At 48.4% G+C, this 15,767-nt stretch overlaps 6 protein-coding genes across 6 annotated transcripts; 5 read left to right on the top strand and 1 right to left on the bottom strand.

Annotated features, from left to right (window-relative positions):
- Window positions 1–1,284: 1,284 nt before the first annotated feature.
- DFJ58DRAFT_848315 (uncharacterized protein) lies at window positions 1,285–2,186 on the bottom strand (the record flags this gene model as incomplete). Its single annotated transcript, XM_041393611.1, has 5 exons — window positions 1,285–1,325; window positions 1,381–1,504; window positions 1,559–1,879; window positions 1,905–2,027; window positions 2,073–2,186. 5 exons carry the CDS (start codon window positions 2,184–2,186, stop codon window positions 1,285–1,287), a joined length of 723 nt encoding a protein of 240 aa, XP_041235502.1.
- A 405-nt stretch (window positions 2,187–2,591) lies between these two features.
- On the top strand, window positions 2,592–3,851 carry DFJ58DRAFT_736764 (uncharacterized protein; the record flags this gene model as incomplete). The annotated part of the gene is made up of 5 exons (XM_041386841.1): window positions 2,592–2,642; window positions 2,698–2,736; window positions 2,785–2,913; window positions 2,964–3,032; window positions 3,084–3,851. The coding sequence occupies 5 exons, from the start codon at window positions 2,592–2,594 to the stop codon at window positions 3,849–3,851; spliced, it is 1,056 nt and encodes a 351-aa protein (XP_041235501.1).
- Window positions 3,852–3,881: 30 nt separating this feature from the next.
- Window positions 3,882–4,538, top strand: DFJ58DRAFT_736763 (uncharacterized protein; the record flags this gene model as incomplete). The annotated part of the gene is made up of 2 exons (XM_041386840.1): window positions 3,882–4,322; window positions 4,371–4,538. The coding sequence occupies 2 exons, from the start codon at window positions 3,882–3,884 to the stop codon at window positions 4,536–4,538; spliced, it is 609 nt and encodes a 202-aa protein (XP_041235500.1).
- Window positions 4,539–8,432: 3,894 nt separating this feature from the next.
- Window positions 8,433–8,966, top strand: DFJ58DRAFT_610346 (uncharacterized protein; the record flags this gene model as incomplete). The annotated part of the gene is made up of 2 exons (XM_041380870.1): window positions 8,433–8,537; window positions 8,601–8,966. Coding segments are annotated over 2 exons (471 nt in total), but the record flags the coding sequence as incomplete, so codon positions are not given.
- Window positions 8,967–9,243: 277 nt separating this feature from the next.
- DFJ58DRAFT_848314 (uncharacterized protein) lies at window positions 9,244–11,646 on the top strand (the record flags this gene model as incomplete). The annotated part of the gene is made up of 6 exons (XM_041393610.1): window positions 9,244–9,603; window positions 9,657–10,668; window positions 10,720–10,832; window positions 10,921–11,156; window positions 11,184–11,371; window positions 11,453–11,646. The coding sequence occupies 6 exons, from the start codon at window positions 9,244–9,246 to the stop codon at window positions 11,644–11,646; spliced, it is 2,103 nt and encodes a 700-aa protein (XP_041235498.1).
- A 1,594-nt stretch (window positions 11,647–13,240) lies between these two features.
- DFJ58DRAFT_824198 (uncharacterized protein) lies at window positions 13,241–14,924 on the top strand. Its single transcript, XM_041392145.1, has 3 exons — window positions 13,241–13,423; window positions 13,473–13,683; window positions 13,739–14,924. Exons 1-3 carry the CDS (start codon window positions 13,318–13,320, stop codon window positions 14,529–14,531), a joined length of 1,110 nt encoding a protein of 369 aa, XP_041235497.1. The 5' UTR covers window positions 13,241–13,317; the 3' UTR covers window positions 14,532–14,924.
- Window positions 14,925–15,767: the final 843 nt, after the last annotated feature.

Raw genomic sequence — 15,767 nt, 5'->3', positions numbered from 1 at the left:
TGCTAATGAAAGCCAGGCCAATGTTCGGGAATTTTTTACACGGCATTCCATTTCGCGAAAGATGACGAGTATATGCTTCATGTCACTGCGTCGAGCGAAGCCATATCGTGCTTTACGCAAGGACTGGGCACGGGCCCTGACCCTCTCGAACTGCACTGGGATATGACGACCACGCACAACTCCAAGTGGAACCAAAGAGTAATCGATATTCTGTGTTCTCAGTATACTTGCACGTTTGAGACGAACCAATTGGCCACAAGATCTCCTCAGTCCATCAAAACGATATTACAAAGAAATTCAATCAATGCCGCAGTTCCTGGAGAAGAGCCCAGCCTCGTGTGCTTGACGATGGCACTCGTGAGACTATGAAAGATGTAGGAGACCGACTCGTGGATCAGACCAACGATTGCGGGTCACAAGGGTCCTCACTCGCAGGGCGACAGTTAGTCATCTTTCTGATTGGCTTGAAGAATGCTAAGTTGCTTTCTAGAAGTTCGAAACTCGTAAGAAAGTCACGTCGGCCCTGCTAAGTGACAGGATAGCGACCGGAAAGGATGACCAGCTGTATGGGCGTATCTACAATCCCTGTGGAGACTCTGGGCAAAGATGGCATGAGCTCTGACGAGAGTGAGCAACGAAGATGCGAAGTTCAGGTGTTTCGTCTGAAGAAGATGCCGTGGAGAGAGCAGACGTCGATCATGAGATGCATATCATTGATCACAGCGGTTGGCGGTGTGCTTCAAACTTCACTCCCCGCGGAAGCAAACCCGCAAAGCGTTTTCGCAACGCGATCCAAGAGTCTTCTCGCCCAGCAATCGAAGGCTTACCGAGGGCGTTATACAATTCATCGTGGTTGAATGCCCAATCTCCTTCGTTCACAGTATCTGACAAGAAGCTTCAGAGAATGGAAATTATCCTTTCCCGCTAGTGATCATATAGCCGCCGTTTGTACGTGTACTGATAGCGTGTATAGTGCCCCCTTGTATGTGCCGCCTTGTACCCCCCTTGTACCTATGTAGTTCCACCAACTCGTGTAGTTTCAATTGTACCTTCTAATATGACGCTCACATGGGCAACTCGATCCGGCAAGTTTACGACGAGCGGGCGCTGATTCGACGGAGCAGGTGCTATTCGACGAGTGGGCGCTGATGCGATCAGCAGAGTTTTATTTTGCAGTCGTTCACTATATCAGGCGCGTCCTTTCATCTCCTGCACTTTCTTTCTGATTTGAATGTTAATATAGATGTTATGTACGTATTGGTCGCAAAAATCTAATACATTGTCTCACTCTGTTGGATATCCTCCCGGCATTCCAGCAAGGCTGCCTACTGTGTAGTGCGTTAGACCATTGTCACACTGTGCGTCGGTTCATGGACGCACCTTGCCCACCAATCAACAACTGTGGTTTTGCGCTTGGAATCGTGCCGAGGGAAAACGATCCGCGCTTCATGCTGTTCCAAATGTACTGTCCTACAGGTATGATGAAGTTGTCGTTGGTTTGAAGCTTGTAATGAACATTATCAATATAGATTGCTGTGACACGAATTCATCACCATACGTTTCTGTTGTCGTTTGTTCTGGGATTCTTGGGGTTCTCTGCACCCTTGGAGTAATGCTTCGACATGATGTCATCCACTTCCATACCTAACAATGCACCATCGAGTGCCGCATAGATGCGCTCGCGTAATAGGTCAGTTGTTGGATGCCCCCCTTCACAATGACGGCGGAGATACTTGTTTATCGCCTTCTTTAGGCCGCAAACAAGTTCTCTTTTCTTCAAAGAAAGGTGCCCTACATCCTGACTGCTGCTGGCGTCACTGGCAATGTTGGCCATCAAGATCTGCGCCTGAAATTTCTTGAACACGGTGAGTCCGCGAGCCTGTCTGTAAGACTATGTTGCTAACCTCATCGCCCGCTACATCAGGGCTTTGAATTAAAACATCTTGCGCACTTCCCAATGGCCCGCCGGGTGATTTGGGTTCGTCAATGGACATGGCGGATCCCATCCACATGAGCTGTGTGTTTAGCTGGGAAGGATCAGTTGAGTAGTTTCTTCATCAGATCACGCTCACTTCATTTACCATCTCCTGTCCCAGACGAACATCGTACTCGTTGAAACACATGGCAAACCTCCTCGTCAGAGGTGCTGTGATTGATTTCAGCTTTTTGTTCCCTGACGCCTCCATGGGTGGTGAGGGCCGAACATATGGATTGAAGCGTTTGCTACGGATTTGAGTGGGTTTACTGCAGGGTTTACTGCAAGGTGATGTTAGTGTAGACGGCATAAGTGAGTTGCAGGATTGAGAAATTCGTGTAACTTTTAAATCAAGTCCTATGGTATGCATTTAGGCCATCTAGAATTTTATCCCGTAGTTCGTCAATTGTATTCCCTTGGTGATGAAACATTTCTGGTTTATCCCCTCCGCAGGTGAGAAACTCTGGTTTATCCTCTGGTTTATCCCCCGTTTAATTAAGTGATCAATTTAAGGCCTACTGATCAATTTTCGCGACCAAACAACAAGCTTCTTCGGAACAATCACTTCGAGCAACTTAAAGCGAGGTCCTCTTCAATCCTTCTAAGTAATTTTGCGATGGGAAACTCGTTAAGTCACATTTCTGGTCGGAAATCCGTTTTCCAGGAGGTACGCTCCTTATATTCATTCCATTTGGTTGTGACCTACAATTCGTTATACACAGTCCCGGGACTCCTTGTTGACAACTACCCTCTCTGGCACGGTGAGGCCCTCACGCGTACATAGGCACTTGCTAACTGATGATTTGTAGGACATCGGCACTATAGCAAAGGCACCCTTGAAGCGTAAATTTAATTCTAATGACGACTGGCTATCCCCGCGAAAGCGACGCCTCCTGGAATCTTATTCCACCGGCGACATAAGCCAGGTTGTTGTTGCGGTACATCTTAATTTCTAACCTTGCGCATCGGTGTTTGATCCAGTTTCAAGCCTCAAACGATACATCGTCGCAACACTGACTTTACAAACCCCTCGGCCAAGCGCTTGTACAGGGAGGCGGTACGGAAAAACCTCATACAATATATTTGCGTCCGCTGATCTCGACCCTAGTCTGATATTTTCCTGAAGCGTAAAGCGGATGCTAAACTAGATCCCTTTTCAATAAAACGCGTCATACTGTATGAGCCTTGTCACGCCCCGGCATTCATATGGTCCCTACCCGCTGAAATTCTCTTTGCTATCGTCGCTCTTTTAGGAGTGGAAGATTTGCGCTGTGTTACTCAAATTTGTTCTCTGTTAAGAGAAATCGCCGGTCCCCTCTTCTTCATCAACCGGAACTTCCCAACTTCACCGCAGGACATGTTTCACATCCGTGTAGACTCGCACAATTTTGACGTTCTACTTACTTGGATACGTATGGATACCTTTCGTCCTCCGCGTATGATGTTGTGTTGGTTAGATCCTGATCTGCGGTCCACGCAACTCTCTGCATTTTCGTACTTTCTCCAGTCCGTCCCCCATAAATCCATACGATATATAACACTTTTCTGGAATTTTGACATTCTCACTTGCTCAGTTCTCCCTCAGATCGTTACAGTCCTCGAGAACATCCGCGCCTCCGGCTGCGAGGATATGACATGCATGTCATTCCACGGTCGCGTTGGCTCATATGCATCATCCGTCACTGGACTCACCAGAATTCAGGGGGATGTGGGCGTGAACCACCTCAAAACCTTTGATGCGTCATCACAAGCATTATTTTCCCCCGAACTCCTTGCTTTCACAATCCAGACCATTCGCTTTTCCTCTTTGGAAAGGCTCCGACTCAGTTCCATCAAACTCAGTCCTTCACACTGGACAAACTGCTGCGGCACTTGACCATCCCAACGCTCGTCGAACTTCGAGTCGATGCTGATTGTGCTCCATCTACGCTCAATCGCTTTCTGGCCCGTCACCCCCGGCGTCCAAGACCTCAGTATCATTCCGCGACCTGGTTGCCTCTGGAGGACCCATCGAGTCAACCCTCCTTTAGTGTTATCGGTATCTACGCTAGATGGCCCTTTGTCTCATGTCCTCCCAGTCCTTCGGAGTCACCATAAACCACCCACCCTCTCCTGCCTTGCTCTCTCGTTGCAAGCCCACGATGCTTCACCTGACTACCTTACTGCCGTCCTACAATGTATCCGCTATTGCAATAGCGTTGGATACCTCGACCTTTCCCTACCTCCGCAGAGTCATTCCCATTCGGCAATGATTTACTCAGGTACCCAGTCAGCAATTCATGTTAAGCACTTGGGGATTTTTTCGGACGTTGCAGGCTCGTGCTCCACTTCGGCGGGAGATGCATTGGTACGTGTTTGTTAAAGCGCTATTTCAATACCTGAATACTAACTGTAGCTCCAGGCGTTATCTGCTTCGTGGATTGAAGCCTTTCCTCGAGTCAAACGTGTTAGCATGCGAGGCTGTTCCAATCGCACTGCCGAGTATCTTGTCAACAAGATGCGCAAATTTGCTGCTGCTGATGTCGAACTGTCTGTGAAGCTGCATACTGAAGATTCCTTGTAATTTATGGTTTGTTACGCGCCCGCCTAGCTTGTCCATCTCCTCAGAATAAAATACTCAAAGGCTGCATTTGCGTGTATGATACTGATACTTACAATGATATGTCCTGCTGTACTGCTAGCGCTATATATTCCATCCAAAAGGGCGCACATAGCGTAACGCAAATTGCATCCGCGGGCGTTTCGCTCCATATATAGAATCCTACTTTGCAAATTTGACTGACATATTTTCCAATGCACCAGCCGCCAATGCCCGCCAAAAATTCCCAGCGGGCGCTGGGTGCCAAATTCTGGCGGAGCTTGATTATGTAGTCATTCACTATATTAGGTACGTTCTCTCTGTGCTTTACCTCTTTCCTATTGTCTTACCGTTAATACCCTATACTTACGTGGATTCCAGGCTCGCTCACTCATGTACCTTAAATATAGCACTACTATGTACTTATATACTTATCGTGATGTTTTTATTTACGTTGAGCGTTCGAGATGTGGTGCGTTGTTCCCTTGACGGGATGAACGTGATTGAAATGAAAAGTTAGTCCATTATGCGCGAACAGCGACCGCATATCAAATTTCGGCCCCCCTGTAAGTACCTCCGCCGACTTGATGATCAGTGCTAACTACTTTCCCTATCGTCGCTCTCATATATCCCACAAGACCAGCGAAGCCAGTTGTACATTGAAGTTCGTTAGATGCCTAGCCGAACATTCCTTTGCAAATGTACGCAATGCTGCGAAGTTGGAGGTGACGGAGTGCCTAGTAATCCTGGCGGCAAACAACTGCCCGTCGCGATGAAGCATGTACATTCGTTGCAAGCTGCCAACATCGCTTCCTCACTTCGTGAAGCTTCTGTGCTTCATCTTGCTCGTCAGACCTTAGAGCCCGGTGATTCACGTCACTTCACAGATCGTCAAGCGTCGTCCTCCCAACCTTTGGCTCACCCAACACATTCACCCACAACATCGACGCCAGTGGATGACCTTGCTGCTGAACTATTCGCGATCACCCTAAGCGACGAGGGCGACCCAGATAGTCATAGCAAACTCTGGGTCTCCCGATCAGAGGTTCAACGGGACAAGGGAAAAAGCTACTCTCTGGATGCTACGGCCAATCTGATGTCTGGACTCACTCTGGATGATACGCAGTAAGCATCGTATCAGACATCACCTTATATCGAGCCCTCTAATTAGGTTGTTTCTTAGACATATTGCCCGTGCTCTCCAGGCTGTTGGAGTGCGGCGCCAGTCAAGGGCTCAAGTAACTTTGAACATTGTAGAGTCACAGATTGCTAGAGCTCGTACTCGAATTTTCTCCGCGACTTCTCGCGATGTACTATGTCTCATACGAGATGAGCTAGGTGGAATAACTACAACCCTCAGAAAAGTCAAACACAAGGTCTCCTCCATCGTTTCTCGTAGAAGCCAGCTGGAAGCCTCGTGCGATGAAATGCATAGACTGCTCACCAACAAGGAAAACGACCTTCCTGTGTCATCTCAACCAGTCGAGTTTGATTCTTGTGAGTTCCATGCATTTCCTCCCTATGTTCCTCCGACTAATGTCCTATAAAGCACATCATTACGATTTGCCAATCGACTACTGTGACGAGGTTGCCCAACTATCCCTCTTTTTAGGGGCAGTTTCTGTTGTCATCTTTGGTATCGGTCGCAGACACGGGGAGTTTCTCATGGGAGTTCTATCCCTAATTTTGAGTCTTGCGATGGATGCGCAGGACCCTCATTCCGAGTCTCGTCGGCAAAACACTCTTGCTCAGATTCCGCGATCTATGGAGAGCGCGCTTTCACGCTTCAAGCTCGATGGCCAGACCACTACTTACGCAGTCTGTCCGGCGTGCAATTGTACTTACAAGCCGACGGCCAACCTCAACACAAGTAACGCGCGATATCCCACAAATTGTTTCAACAAACCCATACCAGAAGGTGATCCTTGTGGCGAACCGTTGCTGCAGCGCTCCGCTGACGGGCAATTCGAGCCAATAAAAATATTCCTTTATCACCACTTCCACGACTACCTTGCCGGATTGTTGTCTCGTCCCGACTTGGAGGCCTTGATGGATAGGCCTTGTGATGATTTACTAGCCTCCATTGGGAGTACACCGCATATCGTCAAGGATGTTTGGGACGCAAGTTTCTTTCGCACCTTCCAGGGTCCGTCCGGCCAGTCTCTATTTATCGACAGAGGCGATGAAGGCCGATACGCTTTCACACTCAACGTTGATTTTTTCAACGTCGAAGGCAATCGTCAACGAAATGCATCAACATCCACCGGCATCATCTCATGCGCATGTTTGAACCTCCCCCTCGATATCCGGTACAAACACGAGAACATGTACTTAGCTGGTATCATCCCTGGACCTTCAGAACCTTCAGGAGACGAGTTGAATTTCTTTCTAGATCCTGTGGTTGATGATATGGTTGAAAGTTGGGAACACGGAATACGTTATAGCCGCACAGCTCTCAACACTCGCGGCCGGGTTACACGCAGCGCCATAGCATGTCTAGTATGTGACCTCCCGGCAGCGAGAAAGGCCGCTCAGCTAGCGGGTCCAACGAGCCATTTTTATTGCACTGCCTGCCATTGTTGGCACAGATCGACTTGCGGTCGAACAGACGTCCAGTCTGAAGATTGGAGACTTCGGGACAAGGACGAAGTGCGCCGCCATGCTGAACTCTGGAAGAATGCAGGAACTTCTGCTGAACGCAACAAGTTGTTCGCATCACACGGGGTGCGGTGGTCGACACTCTGGAGGTTATCATACTGGGATCCTTCTCGCCAAATCGTCGTCGATGCCATGCATTGCCTGCTGGAGGGTCTCGCGCACGCTCATTTTCGCGAATTTTTAGGCCTTACATCTGATTCCGCACATCGCAAGCCTGATGTTATCCCTGCTTTTACTTATCTCTTCCTTGACGTCGACCTCAACAAACCTCAAGACTTCCCAGAAAAAGACGTCAGAGTTGTCAAATCAATTCAGAGTCTCCTTACTGAAGCAGTCCCCAACCTTGAAGGGAATGACCCACAGCTTATCGAGGATCACCTCGCGCAGTTAGAGAGAAAATTGTTGAACAAGACAGTTGCATCCCTTCGGTTTGTGTCGGAAGGATTGGGTATCACGCCAGACATCCCTCACGCTGGCAAAAAAGTCTTCAAACCCTATTGGGTTAGATCGCTCATCAGTTGGGTGAGTATTTTATATTGTTGGTGTTATTGTACGCTCTTAAGCTGCCTCTGTGTAGCGTCGAACTCAACCTTTCGCGCCTGAGCTGTCAAACTTGCGCATTGCTACCCCAGAGGTCATGCGACGCATTACTGATGTGATTAGGACGACGGATACGCCATCCTCGATAAGATCAGTCCCCAGTAACTTTGGGGAAACAAAAGCTGGAACCCTGAAGGCCGATGAATGGCGCACGTTAACTGACATTATACTTACCCATAGCTCTGGTTAGCTTGTGGGGCGAGGGATCTACTCACCGCACGTCGGAAATCGCAGTCAGTCGTCGTGCGATCCTTGATCATACGATGGCCCTCGTATCTGCTGTCCACATCGTGTGTCAACGATCTATGACAACGGCTCGAGTAGAAGCATACCGTGCATGCATTATCGACTGGATGAGGGACCTGCAGGTATTGCTTCCACGTGCACCCCATCGCACGAATGGCCATATGGCGTTGCATGTTTGGGACTACTTGCAGCTCTTCGGTCCGGTAAGGTCATGGTGGTGCTTCCCATACGAGCGTCTCATCGGGCAGCTGCAACGGTTGCCCAACAATCACATTTTCGGTACGATTCTAACTTCTGTGTCAATAACGGACTTACGTGCCTCACGCAGGTCAGCAAGAATCCACTCTCCTTCACTCATACATGAAGGCGGCAAAGCTTAAGTATTGGCTAAACCGACCTTCTTGTCCTCCCGTGTTTAGGGAGGTGAAGTCTCTATTCGACAGACTCGTGTCTCCCTTAGTCGACGCTGATCCTATTTCTGTGTCCAAAGATCGCCCCCTTACACAACAAGTCATTCCAGACGACCTCCATCAACTTATCCAGGTTCGGCGGGCAATCTTGCACGCTCGCACATTCTATGAGGGATCCATCTATACCCGTGACTCCACCCATGTAGGCAACAGCCTGATCCTCTATTATCATGGCGGTATCAGGAACGTCCCCCCAACACCAGGGATCATCAAGTACATTTTCGAGATGGAGCGAGTAGTGGGCTTTGCCGTACGGCGTTACCTCCCTCTGCATTCTCACCTCGATCCTTTCAGACACTATCCTTACTTTCCGGCTCGTTTACATTCTACAGTGCTCGTCGATCATCTCGAAACTGTCAAACCTGAGTGGGTAGTATCACACTTCGCACGATGGAAATTTTCTCCGCAGCACATTGTTGCTGTGTCCTTGTGTCGAGTATGTCCCTCCCCATTTTTCACACGTCATTATCTCACGATGTATAGGACTGAATTTCAAAACGCAGATTCACCCATTTGCAGCGGGGTTCTGGATCCGGGAAAATCCGAACTGAGTCTGAGTCATTCACTATAAAAGGGTCCAAATGTAGATGTTATCTTTTTTCCCTTCTTCCCTCTTCGGAATATATCATCCGTTATTGCCGTTAGCCTTTCTGTACATACATATCCGTATCTCTTATACATATTGTCACACACATACCCTGTACATTTTACCCATCATGAACGTTGCAGTGCCTCTCGAAGGTACCTCTACCGTAGAACCAGTTACGTGTCCTATTTCGGACGGCCCCTATCTAGGTCCCAATGACGTCATTGATACTCCTATCAAACGGGACAGTTCTACCATGCTGCCCTTTACGACTCTAACACGATGCCGGCTCGAAACTATCAATGCTATGGGTAAAGAGATGAAAGGGTACTTCGTCGGCCCGATGCCAGCTGGGGACTTTCTCCAGGAATTTTTACCAACTTCTCAGATTCCCGATTATGATCCTTCGTCCTTCACTTCAGCCTTCGCTGTTGGCGCATTCAACCGCACGGTCTCTGTTAGAAATGAGGAACATGCTTACACACCCTTCGTGAGTATACCCTCGCACATACGCTATTGAGATTATTGATCGCCTAACCCCAGATTAACGCCATCAAACCTTTCGCTCCTCAACTGTCGTTTGTCGACACTCACAAATACGAAGACACGAAAAACTGTTCGAAATTAAATTCAAAGGTATTCAACATTAAGCCGGACGTCTGCGTGTATCCCGATGGATGCGAACCTTCATCTCCCAACTGTGATGTTTCTACCACAGAAATCATCATAGAATTCAAATGGTCACCCTCACACGACGCATTCCGTCAACCTGGAGCTGATAGCCTCGTGTCCCAGACGGAGAAGGGTATGGACACCCTGGGACAAATAACGAGTTATACTGCAGCTCAGCTCGGCACCCAGTTCCGTACCCACGTATTCTCTGTCCTAATCGTGCGTGATCGCGCTCGGATCATCAGATGGGATAGGGAGGGGGCTATCGTCACCAGCCCCATCGACTACAATAACGAGCCACACTTGGCTGACTTCTTCTATCGTTACGCACGGGCATCGCCTGAAATGCGTGGTGTTGATACTTCCGTCACGCTTGCTGGCGACGAGGAGGCCGACCTCGCAAGGTCACGGCTAAATATCCCCAGTACCACTCGTATGTTCAAAGTCGATGTCCCTCATGTCGAGGGCTCTGGCTCGGTGACATTGGTCTTTCCCCAACCTGTTATGAAACCTCACTCGCCTGTTGGCCGCTGGACACGCGCATGTCCGGCATTCGATCTTGTCAACAAGAAGCTCGTGATGCTCAAGGACTCTTGGCGGGTATCATTACCCGATGTCTTACCGGAAGGCGAAACGTACAAGTTATTGATGTCGAAAAAAGTTGCCCATATTCCAAAGTGTATTGCATATCATGATGTACCCCCCTCTATCGCTCAGCAATCTACTCAAACTGCCAAGTTCGGCAGTGCTGAATGGGCACTTCCCCACTTGCCTCTCACTCCGCACACTCATCACCGTCTGGCCCTCGATATTGTGGGCAAAAATTTGACCGAGTTTGAGAGTTCTCATCAACTCGTTTCGTCTGTGCGTGATGCACTGATTGGTACGTGTTTTTTTAATCCTCACACAACTTATTCATGATCTATCACCGTAGCTCACAAGGATGCATTTGAACTCGCGAAGGTGCTCCATCGAGACCTCAGTGTTGGAAACGTCGTCATCTACAAAGGGAAGGGCTACCTGATTGACTGGGACCTCGCAAAGTTGGTTAACATTAACGGTCCCTGACAAACGACACGCACGGTATGTTCACTCCACGCGCTTTAAATCTCGTACTTATTTTGCTATCACTAAGGGAACTTGGCAATTCATGTCTGCATACCTCGTCGAGCATAAATATGCCATACACTCGGTCAAGGATGACCTTGAGTCCAGTTTTTACGTCGTTCTGTGGACGACTCTTAAGTACAAGGAGACGTACATGGACATCGTTCGCCGGACATCACTCATAACACAGGTCTTCGAAACCAATCCCGGATCATCCTCGAAAGCAGATTGGCTCATCGGGAGAAGCAATCTTCCCAATCTTATGTATGTCGACTGCAAACCGCTCGACAGTCTCATCCATGCACTCGCTGAGTTCTTCTCGCATCGGTACACGCGGGTCACTGAGCATCAGCAGACGGTATATAATAAATTCCGGCTCGCACACGAGAAAGCGACGCGAAATGTCCCTGTCGTACAAGACCTGTTGGCAGCTTCATATGCGCTCATGACGGACTCCCCTGTTTACCAGAAGGAGATAGGTATGAAGGTCCTGGGCTCACACGACGCCGTGATAGGCATTTTCAACGATCATCTTGATTTATCTGGTTGGCCTGTCGCAGACTCTGCCGTTCTGCAAAAACTCAAGTCGGAAGAGAAGTACGAACCAGTCTTGGTCACGAAGTCCCAGTCGTTATTTGCCTCAGGGGTAGAAATCACAGTGTCTGGCAAGCGGCGTAGGCTAGATAATGCGGACGATGATGGTGATGATCTCAGCTCGATAGCTGACCTGGATGCACTTACGTCCCTTACTTAACCATGTATCTTCGTATTCTAGTTGTTCACGAGTTTACAATATAGTGCATTTGTCAGTGGAGTGAATGCCTGATGAGTGAATGCCTGATGAGTACCCAACGCCAACGAGTGCCCGATGAATGCCCGATGAGTGCCCGATGAGTGCCCACGTCATTTTTCTCGTGCTAAAAGTTCACATTTTACGTTCCCCATTTTAACTTGCAAAAAATTTGATTATGCTGCAATCGGAAAAATGTACCTAGTTACATGAAATTCTGAGGAAAACTTTCCTGCGCTCAAAACTTTGTATTTTATGGCGCTCAAAATGGTACATAAAATGTAGAATTTCACCTGGGATTTTGGCACACATCCAAATTTTTTATTTTTATTCGGTCAAAATGTATAGTCAAAACGCCAACTTTATCACTGACATTTTGAAACCAATCTCACATAGTGAAAAACTCCCAAACCACCCGTGTGTGAGGTGTTCTGGATAGGGACGGACGATTGGTTATTTCCAATTCGGTATCTACCGGGTACCTGTGGGTGGAATATGCCGTGTGCCTCTTGGTGACATCATGGATTGCATGGTGATACAACAAATTAAACTTCTCGAGATTATGATGAGGTATCTCCCTACATCACCCAGCGATTCGCAAGTTGATCAAATCAGCGGCGTATCGTAGACGATGATGCACAATGGTCAGCCCGTTCACGATGATGTACATACTAACAGGATAACAAGTCTATACAGTGACATGTTAGTACGTAGTGATATCGAGCTGATGCGCAGCTGTGGCCTGGGACCTGGTCAACACTGGTTCTGCAGGTTTAGGACGATGTGGGTGATCCAGAAGGCAACTACACCGCATGTTTGATACTATCTGGACTTTAGTAAGATACGTCATGCCACTTTATCGCGGGAGAGAGAGCGGAGGGCTGACACATTAATATTGGGGAAACTATGTAGCTGTACGTGATGGCGGTGCGGGGTGAAAGTTTCGGATGAAACGTGGTGGCGTGGGGTAATTAATTACTAAATATGCTTGACCTGGTAATGTCTACTGGGGGCCGCTGCTGTCGGGTTTAGAACTGAGAATCGTGGTGGTGGAATCGAAAAAGTGGAGCGAAGTCGGTACTGGGACAATAAGGATACTGGCGGGACGTCAGGCCAGAGATAGAAGCGACGTGAAAATTCCGGCTGTAATGGGGAAGCCAGGTCAAGGCTGTCAAGTAAGTTGAGAGCTGGGCCTTAAATGGAGACTGATGTTAAGAAGGCTTTATAAAAGGGAACGAATCTTTAGTTTTACGTGCGTAACGGCGGAAATCTGAACCGGCAGGAAGCATTGCCTGAGGGCACACTGAACGGGTGCCGTCCGGCTGTGGAGACGGTAAAATAAATGATGGAGTGTACCGATGGCAGAATTCTCTGCTTTATTCAAAGGGACTCGCATGGGTTGGCGGGCAAGTTAGTCGAGCGTGAGTGTGTGCGCACTGCGGTGCGTGTCCTTGCTCTATAGAGTCAACTTGAAGTCGGAGATTTAAGGAAGGCGTGTGTACACGTCAAAACTTTATTCGTTCCGACGGTGCGCTCCACGTGTTGGCTGCGCAGTTTCTTAAGAACAAACGTTTTTCCGTTTAGTGCTTTTTAGTTAGCCCGTAACGTTGTCCCTCCTATATCCTTCTTCCCATCATGTCGTCGTCTGCACCACAAGCGACGACATCAACACCCCCAACGACAGTAGCACCTACAACTGTTGTAACATCACCCAGTATTACTACTTCTACTACATCACCAAGTATTTATTCTCCCCTTCGTCTCTTCAATCAGTACTGATTGATCATTAGCTACTAGTACCACTCCATCAACGTCATCAACGCCCTCATCGACGCCCCCATCTAGTTCAGCAGCAACACCAACTACAACACCAACATCTTCCACACCTTCCGCGACAACTGACAGCAATGGACAAACTTCAACTAACCCTGCAACCACAAGTACCACTCCAACAACAACCTCCATGACATCTGTCCCGACTACAGTACCCCTCGTTATTACGTTCGTCCTTTTTTATCTCATGTCTTTTACAGTCCTTTATCCAATATACTACTAGCTCAACAAATGCATTCGGATCAATAACCATCATCACAACAGAGACATCCATAACAACCTCAATCCCTGTCTCAACTTCCTCTTCCTCTTCCACAAACAACTCATCAGACACCGGCCCAATCGTAGGTGGCGTAGTCGGTGGTGTCGCCGCGATCGCTATCCTCGCCCTCCTCATCTTCTGCTTACGCCGTCGCAGAAGGCGAGATGAGTTCGATGGCAACTTTGACCCCGATCGTGTTATTTCCCAACCTTCGGGGGGCGGAACTCTCCCCCAAGTCGACCTTGGCGAGGAAAATGAGATCACCCCTTACACTGACTATGGTAGCAGCATGCGCCAATACGGAGAAAGCCCCTTCCTACCTGCGGGTGCGGCCGCCGGCGCAGCAACTGCCGCAAGTATAAACCGCACAACTTCCCCACTTAGCTCTCCCTCCCAATACAGCGACACCGCCACCACTGCTGCCGAGGGGTACCCCTCTCAGGGCTTCATTCGCCCAGGCCCGGGCCTGTACCCCCCAGGCGGACCAAACATGTACTCAATGCAGCAAGCAGACTGGCACAACCCACGCCCCCTCACATCTCCCGCACCAAGCGACAGCAACGCGTCCTCCAGCAGCCGTGCAATGAAGGAGAGAGAGGCTGCTGCTGGCCGTCAAGGCCTCGGCCTCGCTACCCAGCATGAAGTTGACGGAGAGGGTTCTGGCGTTATCCAGCACCAAGATGCGGGACAGGTGCATAGTGAAGAAGGCGAACCAAGAGATATTCCGCCTGCGTATAACTCTATAAGGCAGTAGACTTGTGCAGGGATTCCAAAAGGTGATATTTGAAGTTGAATATGTGATACTACCCCCCCGCCACGTTTCGGTGGACACCTCTTTTGGACGTTCATACGCATGTACAGTGCATTGTCATCGTCATCACGATCTTAGACACTGATTCCTTGTTTATTTTCGACACAAGTTGTCGTACTGTGTTTGGTGGCTCTGACTACCTGTTTCTCGTTATACTTACCAGCACATTTCATGCATGCATCGTCATATCATGTTTTTTGTTCATTCTTACGATACATCAATGCAAATTGCATTTATAATCACCTCGCCGTTCACCCTCTTCCAGAGCATTGCAAGTAGTAAACATGTATAAATACAGAACGTTCGAGTCAACTTGCTTGGCTGCCATCATTCCTATCAGCGGGATCACATGCAACACCCACTGCCACATTAATGGAGGTGATTAATGATTGTTATCTACCGTATATGATATTTCAATGCATTCATCAGTCCGCTGTATGCCCGTCGAGCAGCAATCTCCGCCATATCATTTACCTCGCCGCCTCCACGCACAACTTCTAATTCTTGAATCTTGATTTGTTCCTTCGCCGCAGAACATAACAACGGAAATAGCTTTAGATGAGACGGGTATTCATGTTCGCGTGCAATAGTTGGACGGATCATCATCACCGGTAATAGTTCTAGGTGCGTTATCCACAACATGTGCAGGTATAGATGAACAGATCTAGATCGAGCTCCAATTGCACATTGTAATTGGCCAGGGCCCTAGTAGGCCCAATTTGACGCATATCGCAGTGAAAAAAATGCCGACGGCATCAACTGCCACGGTAGAATTAGTGTAGTGCGTTTTGCATCCGAGTGACGCGTATACGCTTTGATGCTTTTTCGCATCCTTGTGATAAATAATTATATCCCATCGAGCGATGCAGGATAGCCTGAGAGGTGAATTATTCGTTTGGACTTTGCATCGCTTACTTGTTTGTCATATTCTGATTTTTTTTTGGATGCCGTGTGCTAATAGAACGCGACCATCCGAGTCTGCCGATGTTCTGACGCTCAGGCTTGTCGAAAACATTGCCGTCGATTGCACCTGAAAAAATATCGGGTTCACTTGTGTCCGAATCTTATTTTTGTATACACATCGATTTTTATGGTGTCCAAACATTGCCATTTTACGTGTGGACTGCTAGCAGCTGACGACTAACATCTGTGTTAATTCGATCAAGAGACTCTAGATCG

Source organism: Suillus subalutaceus (assembly GCF_016647625.1).
Source record: "Suillus subalutaceus strain FC151 chromosome Unknown DFJ58scaffold_292, whole genome shotgun sequence".
In the NCBI taxonomy this organism is placed as follows: Eukaryota; Fungi; Basidiomycota; class Agaricomycetes; order Boletales; family Suillaceae; genus Suillus; species Suillus subalutaceus.
Note: the sequence above shows the minus strand (reverse complement) of the source record. Positions and strands in the feature narration are given on the sequence as shown.

What these genes read in the sequence shown, in the direction of transcription:
- DFJ58DRAFT_824198 (XM_041392145.1), top strand. Translation starts at nt 13,318, where the DNA reads ATGTCGTCGTCTGCACCACAAGCGACGACATCAACACCCCCAACGACA. An exon ending in TACTTCTACTACATCACCAA is followed by an intron (nt 13,424 to 13,472) that starts GTATTTATTCTC and finishes ATTGATCATTAG; the next exon opens with CTACTAGTACCACTCCATCA. An exon ending in ACAGTACCCCTCGTTATTAC is followed by an intron (nt 13,684 to 13,738) that starts GTTCGTCCTTTT and finishes ATATACTACTAG; the next exon opens with CTCAACAAATGCATTCGGAT.